The sequence below is a fragment of the Musa acuminata genome, chromosome BXJ2-3, assembly GCF_036884655.1.
Source record: "Musa acuminata AAA Group cultivar baxijiao chromosome BXJ2-3, Cavendish_Baxijiao_AAA, whole genome shotgun sequence".
Lineage (NCBI taxonomy): Eukaryota > Viridiplantae > Streptophyta > Magnoliopsida > Zingiberales > Musaceae > Musa > Musa acuminata.
This window is the reverse complement of record NC_088340.1, coordinates 39490901-39506775: the sequence shown is the minus strand read 5'-3', so window position 1 is coordinate 39506775 and position 15875 is coordinate 39490901. Positions and strand designations below refer to the sequence as shown.

Here is a 15875-nt window from a genome sequence, read left to right as displayed (position 1 = left end):
TTACGTGTATATATTTGGTTCGCATGAGATTTGCATGTTTCTCGATCGTATAATAAGAAATATATAATTAATGCATTAAACTATATATTTATTTAAATATTATATTTTGGATCATACCAACAAACAAATGTATATGTCAACGCGAAGTCGATACCAAAGCCAAGTCGTTGAATCTTTTTCCGGGGGGGTTTTTGAAAAGACAAAGGTGGTAAAGATTCATGTTGCGGGGCCCACCTTTTCCCGCCATTGTCAATTCTATTACGATTGCTTTATTTTTATTTTTATATTTATTTTTAGTGGTGGAAAGAAAGAAAGAAGGAACGAACGAACGAACGGACGAACCACACGGGTCCTGTTTTAGGGTTGCCTCTTCCGGAGCTCCTGCGATGGACACCCTGATTCCCGAGATTTGCCGGCTGCTCAACGACACCTTGAGTCCAGAGAAAGCCGTGCTAGCGTCCGCCACCGATGGCCTGGATCGTCTCTCGCGTTTTCCTCATTTCCCCCTCTCCCTCCTCGCAGTGGCCACAGGTTGGTTCGTCAATCGCTGCTCTCCGTTTTTTGTTTCTTTTTTTTGTTCCTCAAGTTCTAGCTGCTTGGATGTTCTTTCCGTACTCTGTTGCTTGGGATTTGATAACCAAATGATGTGTGATCTTTAGCAAGTTTGAAGTGTCGATGTGCAATCTTTGTTGCCTCTTTTCTTGAATTTTGTGGTCCTTATTTGTAGGTGGTGACAGCCAGGGGCTAAGACTAGCAGCGGCTGCTTACCTGAAGAACTTTGTCCGAAGTTGTATGGATGACGATCCACAGTCTCTTGAACTTCAGAGGTTTCGGAACCAGCTAGCTCAGGCCCTGCTTCAAGCTGAACCTGCAGTTTTAAAAGTTCTAGTCGAAGTTGTATGCAGCTAACTATTCTTTGTTTGAACTTTTTGCATGCTGAGGCTGATTGATTTTGATCCTTATATGCATCGCTTATGCAATGTTTTCATTCTATGAAACAATAATTCTAACTTATTTGTCGGGGAATCATCTCAAACAATCTGAAACTATGCAAACAAGGGCTATGACATCTTGATCGATGGTTTTCTTGTGCAGTAGGACCTTGATGTGAACATATGATGCACCTTTTCAATCTCATGACTGATAATGATTAGCCAATTTCCCTGGTCGGATTCTTAACTGAGAATCTACAATTAAAGCTTTCGTAACTAACCAGTTATCAATCGACGAAGTAAAATGATTACCTTCAGTCAGGATTTCTAATTTTATGTTAGAAATGAATGTTTTACAAAGAGTTGCAGCTACAATTTTCTGTTAAGGATTCTAACTTAGCGATGTGAACATTGTCTTACCTTCAGCTCATGTTCTATTCAGCTATGAGCTTAACTTTTAATTTCAAGTGCTTAAATGGTTACCTTAATTGACCAAATGGCTAAGCTACTATTCTGTTAAGGATTGTTCAAGTGTGAACACATTTGGTGGGCTAGAATATCTTGTTAGTGGCTTCCGGGATTTTAAAGATGAGATCATTTTTCCGAAAACATTGGTTATGGTTTTACTTTTGGTGGAGATATGCTCAGAAAAAATACGATGAATGTATCACTTATATGTACTTCAAAATTTATTAACAATGTCAGTGGTGAGCTTTTGCTGATAATTTTTAATATTTTTAAATTATTTGAGCTAGGTTGAATACGAGTTTCCTGAACAGTGTGCAATGACTAATGATATGTCATGTTTTGTGAAACCTGAATTATTGCGCTGTCTGCCTCTTGTCGAAATGACTGATAATGTATATCCTGAGGCATGTAAAGCAACCAATATGATGTACTATATTATGGCATGGGTGTGTGCTTTTACAGAGGCATGAATGTGCCGGAGAAATATGGCTCATGTTGGATGTGCTGTGCCTCAATCTAGTAATCAATTTGCATTGTGCAAGTGTGGCCCTGAAATCAATGCTATGAGTTGCTATCCTGTGTATATGGAAACCGTTAGTTGAACTAATGTTGGTCTTGTCTTGCTTTCTTGATCCTGGTTGAGTTTTTTGTTATAGAAATATCTTAAAAGCATGATGGGATAAGACATATTGCACCTGATCAGTAGCATTGGGGTGTTAGGTTTTTTTCAGTAGGTCAGCCATTCTTGATCGTTTGCCTCCTGGAGCATCAAATTTGAGAAGCCAAACTTGAGGGTTTTCTTCCTTTCATGTTTGTTTTCCTTATAACAATTTTTTAGCAGCACTTTCCATATGTGAATTGTTTTCTTACAGCCCTGTTGTTTTCATGTAAATTATCTCTAAGATAAGTTGTTGCACTATCATGCTCTCAGCTCTTTTGGGATTTTGTCTACTCTTTGTTATGACATTACAATTCATTGTGGATTAACTGTTTTGTCCATTAGTATTTTGACAAGCTGCCTTGTACAAGTGGGTGAAAGAATATCCAATATTCTCCGGTAACACATAACAAAATAATTAGAAGTCTCTTTACCATCGTTATCTAGTGACATGCCTCAGTTTATTGTAAAGTTGAAATTTACATACTGCTTATCATGTTTTATTTGGCTCACACTCGCATACCTTATCTAAATTAGTAAATTTCAACATCATTATGAATTGAAGCTAATTTCAATCATGTTATACGTGCTGGCGTGTTCATGTACATAAATTTTCTGTGTCATGCAGTTTCGTCTGATTGTGGTGAAAAACTTTGTGAAGGAGAATACTTGGCCTGAACTTGTTCCTGAGCTAACATCGGTAATCCAAAGAAGCAATCTTATCATCCAAGATAAAAATGCTCAATGGAGTACCCTTAATGCACTTACAGTGCTTCAAACAATCCTAAGACCATTCCAGGTATCTTCTGTACATTCAACAGAAGTTCTCCATGTAATAGTAGTTCTAGATTCTTTTCAGATGATGAGTACCTTTGTTCTGTCAATCTCAATTTAGTTGCTCGCTGAAGCATACAATGATGATGCACAAAGAACACGCTATGAACCAGAGTCTGGACACTGAGTTGCTTTCATGTGAATCTGTTGTAATTCTTTAATAGTGGTTATAGATGCTTCTTGGATGGAGTTTCTTTGCTCTGTTAATCTGAAGTTAGTTGCTTCTGGGAGCCTATTGATGACTATGCACAAGAGCCCATTGTAAATCAGATTCTGGATACTGTTCTACTTTCATGTGAATCTGTTGAATTCTTTGGGAAGTGGATGCATGATATCACATTAAAGGACATTAAAGGAACAATTTCGTTCATGGGTTCATAGCACATGCTCAGTCGAAAAGGCAGTCATTGATCTCCTAACTCCAAAGCTTGAAGAATTCGCTTTTCTCTACTTTGTAAGCATAGAGTTGAAACATGATAGTAACTGCAAAATTATGACATTATTCAGACGGTCATTAAGTGTTCAACTTTTGCATCTTTGAAAACTTAGATGGAGTAATTGTCATGATAAATTTGCATTCAGTAACCAATAGCCTCTGCAATTTCTTGCTTACTGACCCATATTAGTGCCCATGTAATGTTCTTCTCCGTGAGATGGATTTACTGTTTATTTAATTATTTGGTGTATTGTGGGTTAATCAGATGTATTTGTCTCTTTTAGTGTCATTAGGTGAGCTAGTGACAGTGACTGTCCAAGATGACTGACAATTGAGTTAAAAGATCTAGCAATTCTCTTCTTCCTAAGTTATGTTCCTGATGACTCTGATTGATTACTTGTTTTTGTCACAGTACTTTTTGAATCCAAAAGTTCGAAATGAATCTGTACCAGTGCAGTTGGAGATAATATCACAGGAAATACTTGTGCCTTTACAAGCAACATTTCATGACTTTGTTAATAAGGTTGTACTGTTATTATTTATCAGCAATTTTCTACTTATTCACTTAGCTCTGTTGATGCTGATATGCATCCTGTTTTTATTACAGACGTTATCATTTCAAGATCCATTTCAAGATCAAGTACAAAGCAAGCTTGAGGAAATCATTCTTATTATATGCAAATGCATGTATTTTAGTGTAAGTTTTTATTAACATGCTGATCTACTTTGGCCTACATTTTTTTATGATAGTACAAGGTTCATAATCGTAACATGCTGACATTTGTTTTCCTGGATAACAGCTGATATTAGATATTGAGCATGATTTTGCAACTTATGTATTGTGTATCTATCTTATAACTAGTAGGGCTTATTGATTGTTAGATTTGTTACACCATAGTTATCGTAAATCAAGTTTATTTAGAGCAATCATGTACCCAACTCTTTAGTCGCAACTTCTGGGGGTACCTACGTTACTCCTTCACATTTTTGTTGAAGGACAATGTCAAGGTTCAATGACTCAGATGGCCACATGTCATATCTTACTGTTTCCGTCTGGATGCTGCTACACGTCCACCTATCAGCCTGGAGACAGCTAGGACTGGCAAGGGTGGCTGCATCTCTAGTTTATTCAGCAGTTCTGGGAGGGGCCATGAAACCTTCTTTGTGACCTAGGCTTTCTTTTGCCTTCCTATATTTTTGTTTAATTTGTTAGCTTGAACTTGACATAGGTTTTTTTTATTGAAGAACTGTAAGGTGTTCTATATATTTGCAGTCCACCTATGTTCTGGAATCATCTTTTTTTTTTAAAAGTGGAGATTAGTCTAATTTTTTTAGGCTATAATCATAGTTTATTGAAAATTTTATTGTCATGGAATTTATCTTTTCAATATTGTAGTTTTATGATATCTACATATCTGGATGTGATTCACCATCGTATATTCTGATACATGAGTTATGATTGATCATATGGTCATCCTATAGATTTCTTTTTTTTAGTTGAAGGGCCATATTGGCAGTCTACAAAATATCAGATGCATATGCCCTCGATAATCAATTAATCTTTTTTAAATAATTCCTTCTTGAATAATTGAGTAACATGTTGAAATCATGATGATCTGTTTTAGCCATACCTTCATTATCTGGTCCGATGTTATTAACTATGTGATTCTTTTAACATCTTGATCCTGCTGATTTAATATGGCACCTGCTGCTGATGATCTGCTGATGATATCAAATAAATAATAATTGTATATGTACCAGATCAGATAACATCTTGAGAAGCACTAGTCTTTGATATTGGAAAACATAAGAATGATTGAATAAGGCAGAGAAAGCTGCTTGATACCATTGTTCTATGATATTTCAGCATGTAAATATGACTTGAAGAAGGTGGCCAGAGCTGTTTGATACTTCTCTATGTAAATTAGCATACTATGCAGCTTATTTAGGGTCAAACATGCAATTAACAAACTCCTTATCTGTTTTAGTTTTTTCCCAAATTGGACATCATAGATGTTAAAGACTATATAATTTCATGCAGTAGCATGATGGATGATAAATTCAATTCCAGGTCAATTTCTTTCTGATGGATCTGTATAAAGACCTTGGTCTTGTTTTCCTCATATCTCAACAAGTTTTTGTAATTTAACAGAATTTTGTATTCAACTTTACTATTATATTGTTATGATCTTTATGCTACTCAAAAATTTAAAATATTTGGTTTTAACAGGTAAGGTCATATATGCCATCTGCATTGGGCCCCATTTTACCTTCTTTTTGTCATGACTTGTTTCGGATACTGGATTCATTGAGTTTAGATGGTGCTTCTGATGATGGATCTCTGCTAAGACTGAAGATTGCAAAGAGAGGTTTGATAATTTTTTCTGCTTTGGTGACACGTCATCGGAAACACGTTGACAGGTAACCTCTCATTTACTCATAATTTTGTTTATGCAACAACATATTATTGACCTTGATTTCTTTCTCAGGCTGATACCTAGTGTAGTAGATTGTGCATTCAAAATAGCTAAGCAGAGTGGTAACATATGTGTAAGTTGTTTTCATAAACTTGTTCATTCTTTGTTAATTCATTGCACTCTCTGATTTGTTAACTATTTCACAAATCTATTGCTTTATCCTCTAGAAATGAGCACTGCATGCATGAAAGTTCCCTACATAAAATAAGCCTGCAGAATTTTCGGTTTAGGGGTTTAGTTTATTGTTGCTAATGTACCATCATATTATGGAAATAATTTTTTTGTTTAATTAGTTTGTGCATCTTTTCTTCTCATAGAGTTCTAAAACAGTGAAGGTCATGCAGAATTTGGATTGTATCTCAGAGCGGATTATCTCCTTGGCATTTGATGTCATCTCATATATATTAGAATCAGGCCCTGTAAGTTCTTAATATTTCCTTCTTCTGATTTGAACTTTTACAAGAGGGTGGGCTAAGTGTGGTCAACTGTTTTTGTTTGTTAAGTGGTGAAATCATAGATGAGAATTTATTGTGCCGCGGTTTAGTAATGCTTACTGTAAAGTATTGAAACCATATTTTAAAATGTACTAGTCCTTTTTGTTTTAACAAGATATGGTGGCTTACTATAGGAACCTGTAGAAAGGGTGGTACAAAACACTGTTCATATGTTACATAAACCTTATACACCTTTTCAAAGTTTTTATTTGTTTTTGGAAACTTTTTTACAGGGATGGAGAGTTGTTTCACCCCATTTTTCTTCACTGCTTGATAATGCAATCTTCCCAGCGCTGGTTTTGAATCAAAAGGTAGTTCATTATCACCAATGATATGGCATTGTGTATACTGTGATAATACATGCTCTACATTGTTTCCTTCATACTGTTAACTATGAAATTTAGTTGGGTTTGCATGTGAGCAGGCTTTTGTATGTCATATTGAGGATGCATATTTTTATGTTTGTAACTATTTTAAACTTTGTTTATCAAGTTGACTGACTGTTGGTTATGGTGGTCCGACATATTGTCAAGCCTAAACTCATAATTGTGATCAGAGTTATTTACATGTTCACTACAGGTCTCAGGCACATATTACAAATGATTTAGGGAGTTTTGAAGTTTTGCATATAAAAAAATGTGTCATCCTTTTGAGTCTTTTGGTTTTAGCCTTGTTTACTTGATTAATTTTTCTTGAGTACACCTAGAAAGTTGTTGACTGAGTTACATTATCAACTTGCCATACTGGCCCATGTAGTCTCTGTAAATGCAATACTTTAATACAGATGGAAAATTGCCAGCCGAGGCAACCATGTAAAAAGTCACTTCCAGTCTTGGTGGACATGTGAAAAGTTCAAGTGCGTGCTAGATGATATTTTATCTAGTTTTCACTAGTAAGGAACTAAGGATTACAACTTTATTTTTTTCCCCTTTGTTGTCTTATTGTATGTATCAAAAGCGACTTGAACACAAAATTTTCCTGATGAACATTTGATAATTAATATCTTTGATATATCCTTCTGATTTACATGAATATGCAAGAGAGCACCAACTGCTTTGAGCATTCAATTGTTCTAATCAGGCTTTCTTTGTGAAGGATATCTTAGAGTGGGATGAGGATGCTGAGGAGTACATACGGAAGAATCTCCCTTCTGATATTGTATGATTAATGTTACAGATTGTTGACAATACGTTGTGGTTTATTCTTTATGAAACCATATTAATTTTTGTATCACAGGATGAAATTTCCGGATGGGCTGAAGACTTATTTACTGCAAGGAAAAGTGCAATTAATTTACTTAGTGTTATTGCAATGTCGAAGGTTATGACTCTTGACATATTTGTTTCCTATACATTCTTTTGAGTACTACTAATTTGCCTTCATATTGTTCCCTGAATAATATGTTGAACCTATTAAGGTCGTTGAAATTGACCAATATAAAAGAGGGTGACAAATGCACGAGGCTCCTGCTGGCGTGGGGCTTGGGAAGGGTCATGTATGTAGTTTTAATCAATTTCTTCTACCGTCAGCGGTGGTTAATGCAGTAAAATTGGTTTTCTTTTCCACTGAATAACATACATCAGTTTGTGAAATCCAATTCTCAGCATTCTTTTAAAAGGATGCTGAGATATCATGATGAGCCAGAACATGAAGCTAAAAGGTTATTTGACCTTGTAGAGACTATTTGAGTTGGTATGCAATGACTAGACAGTCTGTAAATATCAGGAAGAGTCCAACAATCCAATGGACACTTTTTTCATTAAAATGAGGCATATCCATGAGGCTCCCACCAATTGGGGTCTAGGGAGGCCAACGTATACAACCTTAACTCTAGGTAGATTATTTTCGTAACTGATTTCCCTGGTCGCAAAGGAATGACCTGGTACCACACCCTCAATGGACATTGATTTCATTTTGGAGTAGAAATCATAATTCAATTGTAATGCACTTTAGAAAACTCGGACTTATATTAGAATAAATTAATAAACGGGTTGTAAAGTTTTATTTGCTGAGACAGTTAAGGCTTACATTTTATTGCATCAGGTATTGCTTAATACTGTTACATATTAGGGGACATGAGTTTTGTGTAGACTTTGGCAGGCAGCCTTAACAATGATATGGTTGAAGTGGTTTTAGCTTTTAGTGAAGATGTTTCCTTGTCAGTTTTGAGTATGTCTATCTGGTCAACTTATTGTCTCAACTTGAAGGTACAATTTATCTTCAGGTGAAACACATCATACTAGCAAGTAGCAAGTTGATTCTGTCTGTCTGTCTCTCTCTCTAACTAATGCCCTTGGTTTTCTTTCTATCCCTTTTAATTGTCAAGTATTGTGTTTGCAGGGTCCACGTATTGCCACTGCCACTACTAAACGTAAAAAAGCAGACAAGAGCAAAGGAAAACAAAAGGAATCCTCTATCGGGGAACTCTTGGTTATACCATTCCTGTCCAAGTTTCCTATGCCCTATCATGGGGATAAGGCCTCATCAAAGATTGTGCACAAGTGAGTATATATGACAGGCTGGCATTGTAGTACCAAATACCTACTGCATTAAACTCCATGCATCAACAGATTCTCTCCACATTGCTCTTAACACATCCCCAGACTTGATTTATTCTGTGCTTTTAGTAGTACTGCTCCTGTTAAAATTGTTCATTATATTGGCAGTTACTATGGTGTTTTGATGGCTTATGGCGGTCTTCCAGATGTGAGATGTGTTCTGTTTTCTTTATCCTGTTAGTTTTAAAAAAATCTTGGTAGAGTGAAATTGGAGGATGATTTTGTTTCTTTTACAGTTCCTGAGGGAGAGAAATTCTGAGTATACAACTACTTTAGTTAGAAACCGTGTGCTTCCATTGTATTCATCATGTCCATTTGTTCCATACTTGGTTGCCACAGCAAATTGGATAATTGGGGAGCTTGCTTCCTGCCTTCCTCAGGTGCGCATACTATAACAGTTCTTCAAGCTTTAAAATCATTAATAGCTTTTCTGATGTGCTAAACAGAAATGGTCGTCTCATAAAAAACCACATTTTACACTTTGGATATCTTGGTCATACTGGAATGTTTTTCAAAATAAGAATCAAATATTTAGCCTTCTGATATTAATACAAGTAAAAGAGAAGCGTAGAGTGTTGTAAAACTTTAAGCTTAGTTTTGAGAAACTTGGATTCTAGTTGTGTTATCACTAAGTAAATTAATTTAAACAGTGCAGTTGCCCTTTATCAAAAAAATTTGTCTAGTTTTTTACTAAACCACTATTTTGTGAGTTCATGATAGACAGGATGTTAAAGGACATTGCTAACTACAATAGATCAGTATTATATCAGTGAATAACTTAATGCTTTTTCTGGGAGGGATGTGCAGTTTCTAACATCGGCTCAATCTTAATGTAGGCCATGAGTTCAGATGTTTATGATTCATTGATCAAGGCATTGACTATGCCAGATATAAATGGTATTAATTGCTATCCTGTCCGTGCTTCTGCTGCTGGGGCCATCATAAGGCTTCTTGAGGTAAGAACCATTTATTGATCTTTGTCTATTTGACAAATGTGGAATTTTCTTTATGTTTGTTTTTTTTGCAGAATGAGTATGTTCCTCCTGACTGGCTGTCCGTCCTGGAAGTTGTGGTTAACCAGATTGCTAATGGAGAAAAAAATGAGTCATCTTTTCTGTTTCATCTTCTAGGCACTGCAGTTGAGGCTGGACAAAACATAATTTCTGCTCATATTCCAATGCTCATCTCTAGTGTGGTTGGTGCAATTGTCAATCACATACCTCCAATTCCGGACCCTTGGCCACAGGTAGTTTGTTGATTAAATCTTGCCCTATTTAGGTTTGTGATATCCATAATGTCTATAGTTTAGTATAATACTATGCTGTTCAAGTTTGCTTCATTTATATCAACAACAACAACAATAAAGTCGTAAATCTCAATTATTTTGGATCGGCTACATGGATTTTTTATTGTCATTAAAATATGTAAAAAATCATATGTTTAGTTAAGTTTAGAGTATTTAAATTTTTATTTATAGTTTCTATGAAATTTTTTTTTAGGTCTTCCTCTATCTCTTTTCGTACTACTAACATTAATTATTTCACTTCTTCTGATTAGTGAATCTGTAGTTCTCCTAAGCATATTCCTGTACTATCTTAAATGATTCTCTTTTATCATATATTCTGTTGAAACGATATGTAATTGTGCATGAATAAAAAAAAAATTTCTTCTATCTTTTTTAGTAACTCCACACACCCATCTCAATATTTTTATTTTAGCAATAAATTTTTTTTGTATATGTTGTTTCTTAATTGTCCAACACTCAGATTCTTTAAACATTATTGGTCTAACAACTGTCTCATTATTTTTTTTTTAAATCTCAAAGATATCCGATGATCACATAAGACTTTTGATGTCTACTATCATTTTAACTATCCTGTTTTTATTCTATGAATAATATCTTTATCGATCTTTCCATATTGTTGAATAATTTATCCGGGATACCAAAAACTTTTACTTAAAGGATCTCTCCATATTGTTGAATAATATCTTTTTGTACTCTTATTTGCAATACTGTAATTCTTTGCTAAATTGAGACACAAGTATGATAGAGAATTCATGACAAGGTTTATTTCTTCTTTGCATTTCTGTGTCATGTTCTTGCTATACTTGCTAAATTGGACACTCAGGTACATGCATCTATTTCTTGTTTGTACATGCAACAGTGCTTGTGAAACCATTACAGCCAGTAAATATGGAAATTTATCTGCCTTTCATCTGTTGTTTGTTCTCACATGAAATGTAACTTATCTTTGTTGCTTGTTTTATTCTGTGTATTATTAACAAAAAAATAAAGTTAATGTTTTGCTTAAGGTGGTTGAGCGAGGTTTTGCTGCATTAGCAGCCATTACAAAGACCTGGGAGGCTTCTAGTGCAGGTGAAGCCCTGGAACATGATGACAGGAAGTGGGAGTCTGCCCAGGCAGTAATTGCAAGGACATTTGCAACTTTGTTGTATCAGGCTTGGGCAGTGTCTCTGCAGTCAATTGTAAGTCTCTGTATTCTTCACTTACCTATGTTATTCTGGAAGCGATATGTCAACATCATTCACTGTTCTCTTGTATTTATTATGTTGATAAGGATTCAGCAGATAGAAGTACATCACCACCTCTATCATGTTTAGATGATGCCTCCACATTGCTTGGATTGATCTTGAAGTCTGCTACTAAAAAGAATGAAATTGAAGAATTGAAAATACCAGAGTTGTTAGCCTTATGGTCTGACCTTATATCAGACTGGCATGGTTGGGAAGAGATGGAGGACTTGGCAGTTTTTGATTGCATTCAAGAAGCTGTCAATCTACAGAGAAGATGTGATTCTACAAACTTCTTGTTGACAAGGATATCATCTCGTGTTTCTCCTGGTGTGGACCAATCGATTATTGAAGGTGTCTCTGCTTTTGTCACCAAGGGCATTATGGCATACCCATCTGCTACTTGGAGGGCTTGTTCATGTGTTCATGAATTACTACATGTCCCTTCGTTTTCATTTCAGATGCAATGTGTCAAGCAGTCCATTATTACTTCGTTCACACAGGCAGCTTTTTCTCATTTTAAGGATTTGCGTAACAAGCCTACTGGGCTTTGGAAGCCTTTGTTGCTGGTCATTTCATCATGCTATATATTGTGTCCTGAAATTGTTGAGCAAGTCTTAGACCGAGACGAGGATAATGGCTTTATGATTGTTGCATGCGGGTTGGCACATGTCTCATCAAGATCTTTTGATTCTGGTATTTCATCAGTATCTGAGATCAAGTTAGCTGGTAAGCCACCAGATACCTTTTAAGCTCTTCTTTTCCTCATATTGTTCTGGTACTTATTTTTTGTCAATTGCAGTGAGGATTTCTGTTAATTGTTCTGGAACATTATGCAGTGATTACACTGGAAAAGTTTGTTGAGCGACTTGTAGCCTTCCCATTGGAGGATGGCAATAAGGTTTTGCAAGATTGTCTTGTGTCCTTGATGGAGGCATTCCTGCATCTTAAAGAAGTCGAGGAGAAAGAAGCTGAAGAGAGTGATAGCGAAGTCATAGATGATGAATATTCAGATGAAGAGATTAGTGATAATGAGGTAAATGAATGCTAAGTACTTTAATAGTTTAAAATGCTTAGCTCAGATTTTGTTTTTTTAGTGTTCTGCAAGTTTCCCATTTTCTGGTATTTGTTGCTGAGCCATACTCTTGAAATCCTTTTTTCTGTAGATGTACTTTTCAAACATATCACATTTATATGAGGCTAAAGATAATGCAATGAACCTTACTGTTGGGAATGTGTGTTCTTTGTTTAGGATTCTGAGGATGACGACCAAGAAGAGACACAAGAAGAGTTCTTGGATAGATATGCAAAAGCAGCTGATGAACTAAGTGAAGTAGTTGCAGGAGACATAGAAGATGGAGTCCAAGATCTTGAACTAGGTAAGCTTCACTTAAATTGATATTCAATTTGCTTGTGCTCAGTTATTTAAAATTACATGTTTTATTTTTCATTTAAATTACCCTCTCATATAGTAAAATACTAGGAATTAAGAGTTTCCAGTACCGGTTGGTATGGTTTAGTAGTGGTGGTATTTACCGATTCAATAGGTTACTGGCATATGACCAAGGTAAACTGGTTGGTAGTTCGAAATGCACGTTATAGGGTCGGTACCACCTGGTATATGATTGGATGGCCATTCATACAAAGGGTGGTATAGGTTTTGTACCAGATAGTTTCTTTTTATCTTTTTTAATTTTTTTTTTCAAAACTCGATATATATTGGTGTACCAGGTGTCAGTAGATCAGCATGGATCGGTTTGGTACTGGTCGAAGCCTTGACCAATGCAGTAATGGTTCATGAAATTATGAACCTTGCCTTCAACATATATTTTTATTTTATGAAAGTTTCTTTTAAGCAAATTGTACATGGTTTTAGGAATATATACATTTGTAGGATCCGGTGAATACATACATGAGTGCTCGCTTAGGCGCCAAGGCCATGCGAGGTGAGGCCTACGTGCTTGGGAAGTGGTCCAAGCAGGTGCCTTCAATTGGGCGTGGCCCAAGCGATCGCTTGGGTCGTGGTGTTGGGCGGGCTAGGTGCACACTTGATTCAATTGATGCGTGTGTGGGTCTATTACTTAATTTTGGTTTGATTGAACCACCTAGCCTGCATGGTTCATTCAACCAGAGCCAACATCTATTGAGCCCCACTCACCCCACATGCACGAGCCCCTGCCCCCTTTGGAAACCTAATCGCGACGGCGATGTCTTCCTCTCCAGTGAATGACGACGGTCCCCTTTGAAAACACAATGTAGTACTTTGGTATTTTAAATGAATGTAATTTAATATTTTAGTGGTGATATTTAAAATATAAAGATATATAATTTATGTAATTTATTATTTTTATTTTAGTCATCGTATTTATCCTTAATTATATAAATTTATGAATTTTAATATTTGCGGGCGTCTTGTTTCGCTTGGGCAAGTGCCTAACACCTCAGGCATCTTGGTACCTTAATGTTTTTTACCGCTTAGTGCCTTTGAGGTTTTGACTACATTAGCATTGAGCACCATCTTATAACCTCCGATATTTGATCTTTAAAAGCAAACTAATGGTAATTGTGTTGAATGTTAGGTGCAAAAAATTTTTGGTTGTTGATAAAACTAATCTTAGCTTCCTAAATACTCTGTATATATATGTGGTATTATTTTTTTTAAGATTCTCTAGGTTTTACGGGAGAAAATGATTTAAGATGGTATGAGCATGTGCGTAGAAAATCTCTGGATGCAGTAGTTAGAACTTAGAAGAGATAAAATTGTTAATGTTAGTGATACGAGAAAAGGTGGAGGAAGACCTAAAAAGCCTTTAATAGAAACTATAAATAAAGACTTAAGTATTTTGAACTAAGCTAAATATATAGCTTTTTATATATCTCAATAGTGATAAAAGATCCATATACCCAAACCTAAATAGTTGGAACTTACAGTTTTATTGTTGTTATGGGTTTGATTGTCAGAAAAACCTTTTTTGTGAAATATAACTAATGAGAAATCAAACTTGAAAATCATCTTTCACCATTATGTTTCTAAGTGCATTTTCTCTAATAAATGACTTTTAGTTCCATTTGATAGTAATTTTGAATTGGTACCTCAGATGTTTTTTTTTCTCAATTCATTCTTCTGATCGGACTTCCACATCTCTAAATTTGGCCATAAAAGTCCATCAAGATGCATTTCAAACAGGCACAAAACTGAGTGATTTTGAAACATATGATGACATGTTGCTGTTCCGAAGAACTTTCTTTTCAGACTCCCAAATGTTGGAGACACTTTTCACCAAATGAATGATAACAGCTTCTAGCCTCTATAGTTTCTTCCATTTTCGAAGTTGTTCTTTCTCTGCCTGATCTATCACTAGTGAAGAGATCATGTTATTTTGAGCAAGTCCCTTTGCTTTCATCCTCTGTTCGAAATGTTGCCTAGTAGAACAAGAGATGAAAGTTGCTGATCTCTGCTAAAGCTTGCAATACACACTTCAGGCTAGCATTTTATATTATGAGGATTTTATTTGGTGGTAGCGCTTCAATATGCAATGTGTCTTAAATGGTTATATGTGGCTCTGCACTGTAGGCCCGGTTGATGAGATTGATGTGCGAGAAGAAGTTCTATCCTTAATAAGGAGACACCACCAAGTTCTATTGAAGGGGCAAGTGTTGTCATCGGGCCTCATCCAACAGATGCTTGATGCATTTCCAGAATGCACCCCTCTATTGCAAGTACATTGACAAAGTCAGCTTGGGCATATTCTTGAAACCCAAATGCAGATGTTTGTTCTGTTCTCTATATATGTTGTGCGACCCCTACTTATTTTTGAGGATGTCATTTTATTTGCCAAATTCTATTGTGATTAATTTTCTTTTTCTTCCTCCAGCTTGTTCTCTATATATTTACATTGTGTATTGAGTTTCTCATCGGTGCAGCTCTGTTCTTTCCTTTTTTTTTATTTTGATTTTGTCAAGCCGAGGAAGAGTGAAATGCAATTTGCAATCAAGCTGTCATCATTGAAAAGAGTTCTTGATGCCAGCCAGTACTCTCACTTAAACTGTTTTATGAAATTGGGTGCATTAATTTTTTTTTCGCAAATCTTATATTATTGTAAAAAAAGGATACAAAACATGTTTTTTAACAAAAGAAACCGTTGTGTGTTTCTGATATTTTTCAATTAAGAAATAAACAGCGGTACTGCCGGTTGGTTCTTTTATCTGTTTTCCATCAGATTTGATGCTTTCGGGTCCGGATTCTAAGAACACTGGTAATCATTCTTACTCTTTCTTTGTCCAACTTAAATGAATCCCTCGCCTTTTGTTACGGTTCCAATTAGATTTCTTTGTGCTTATAACTCAAGCTGCTGCTAAACATTTACCACATTGTACCTAAATAGTTCCTGGAACCAACCTGTTTGATATAAATTGTGGTGTAGGCTTTGGTGTTCTTTTGCTTGCCTTGCATGAATTCCACTAATGATCTGCAATTGCAAGGAAT

The 15875-nt window shown here is 35.7% G+C and overlaps 1 protein-coding gene across 2 annotated transcripts; it reads left to right on the top strand.

Annotated features, from left to right (window-relative positions):
* Positions 1 to 306: 306 nt before the first annotated feature.
* On the top strand, positions 307 to 15336 carry LOC103978915 (uncharacterized). 2 transcript variants are annotated; one of them, XM_065100763.1, is made up of 21 exons: positions 307 to 531; positions 728 to 897; positions 2687 to 2857; positions 3741 to 3851; positions 3936 to 4025; positions 5559 to 5749; positions 5818 to 5878; positions 6123 to 6224; positions 6533 to 6610; positions 7395 to 7457; positions 7536 to 7619; positions 8640 to 8800; positions 8966 to 9005; positions 9094 to 9237; positions 9694 to 9813; positions 9885 to 10103; positions 11171 to 11344; positions 11437 to 12118; positions 12229 to 12425; positions 12642 to 12768; positions 14964 to 15336. In XM_065100763.1, exons 1-21 carry the CDS (start codon positions 387 to 389, stop codon positions 15116 to 15118), a joined length of 3285 nt encoding a protein of 1094 aa, XP_064956835.1. In that variant the 5' UTR covers positions 307 to 386; the 3' UTR covers positions 15119 to 15336. The 2 variants fall into 2 exon arrangements, with proteins under 2 accessions (XP_064956835.1, XP_009393148.2); XM_009394873.3 differs by having other exon boundaries at positions 308 to 531; positions 6150 to 6224.
* Positions 15337 to 15875: the final 539 nt, after the last annotated feature.

What these genes read in the sequence shown, in the direction of transcription:
- LOC103978915 (XM_065100763.1), top strand. Translation starts at nt 387, where the DNA reads ATGGACACCCTGATTCCCGAGATTTGCCGGCTGCTCAACGACACCTTG. An exon ending in CATCGGAAACACGTTGACAG is followed by an intron (nt 5,750 to 5,817) that starts GTAACCTCTCAT and finishes TTTCTTTCTCAG; the next exon opens with GCTGATACCTAGTGTAGTAG. An exon ending in TTCCGGACCCTTGGCCACAG is followed by an intron (nt 10,104 to 11,170) that starts GTAGTTTGTTGA and finishes GTTTTGCTTAAG; the next exon opens with GTGGTTGAGCGAGGTTTTGC.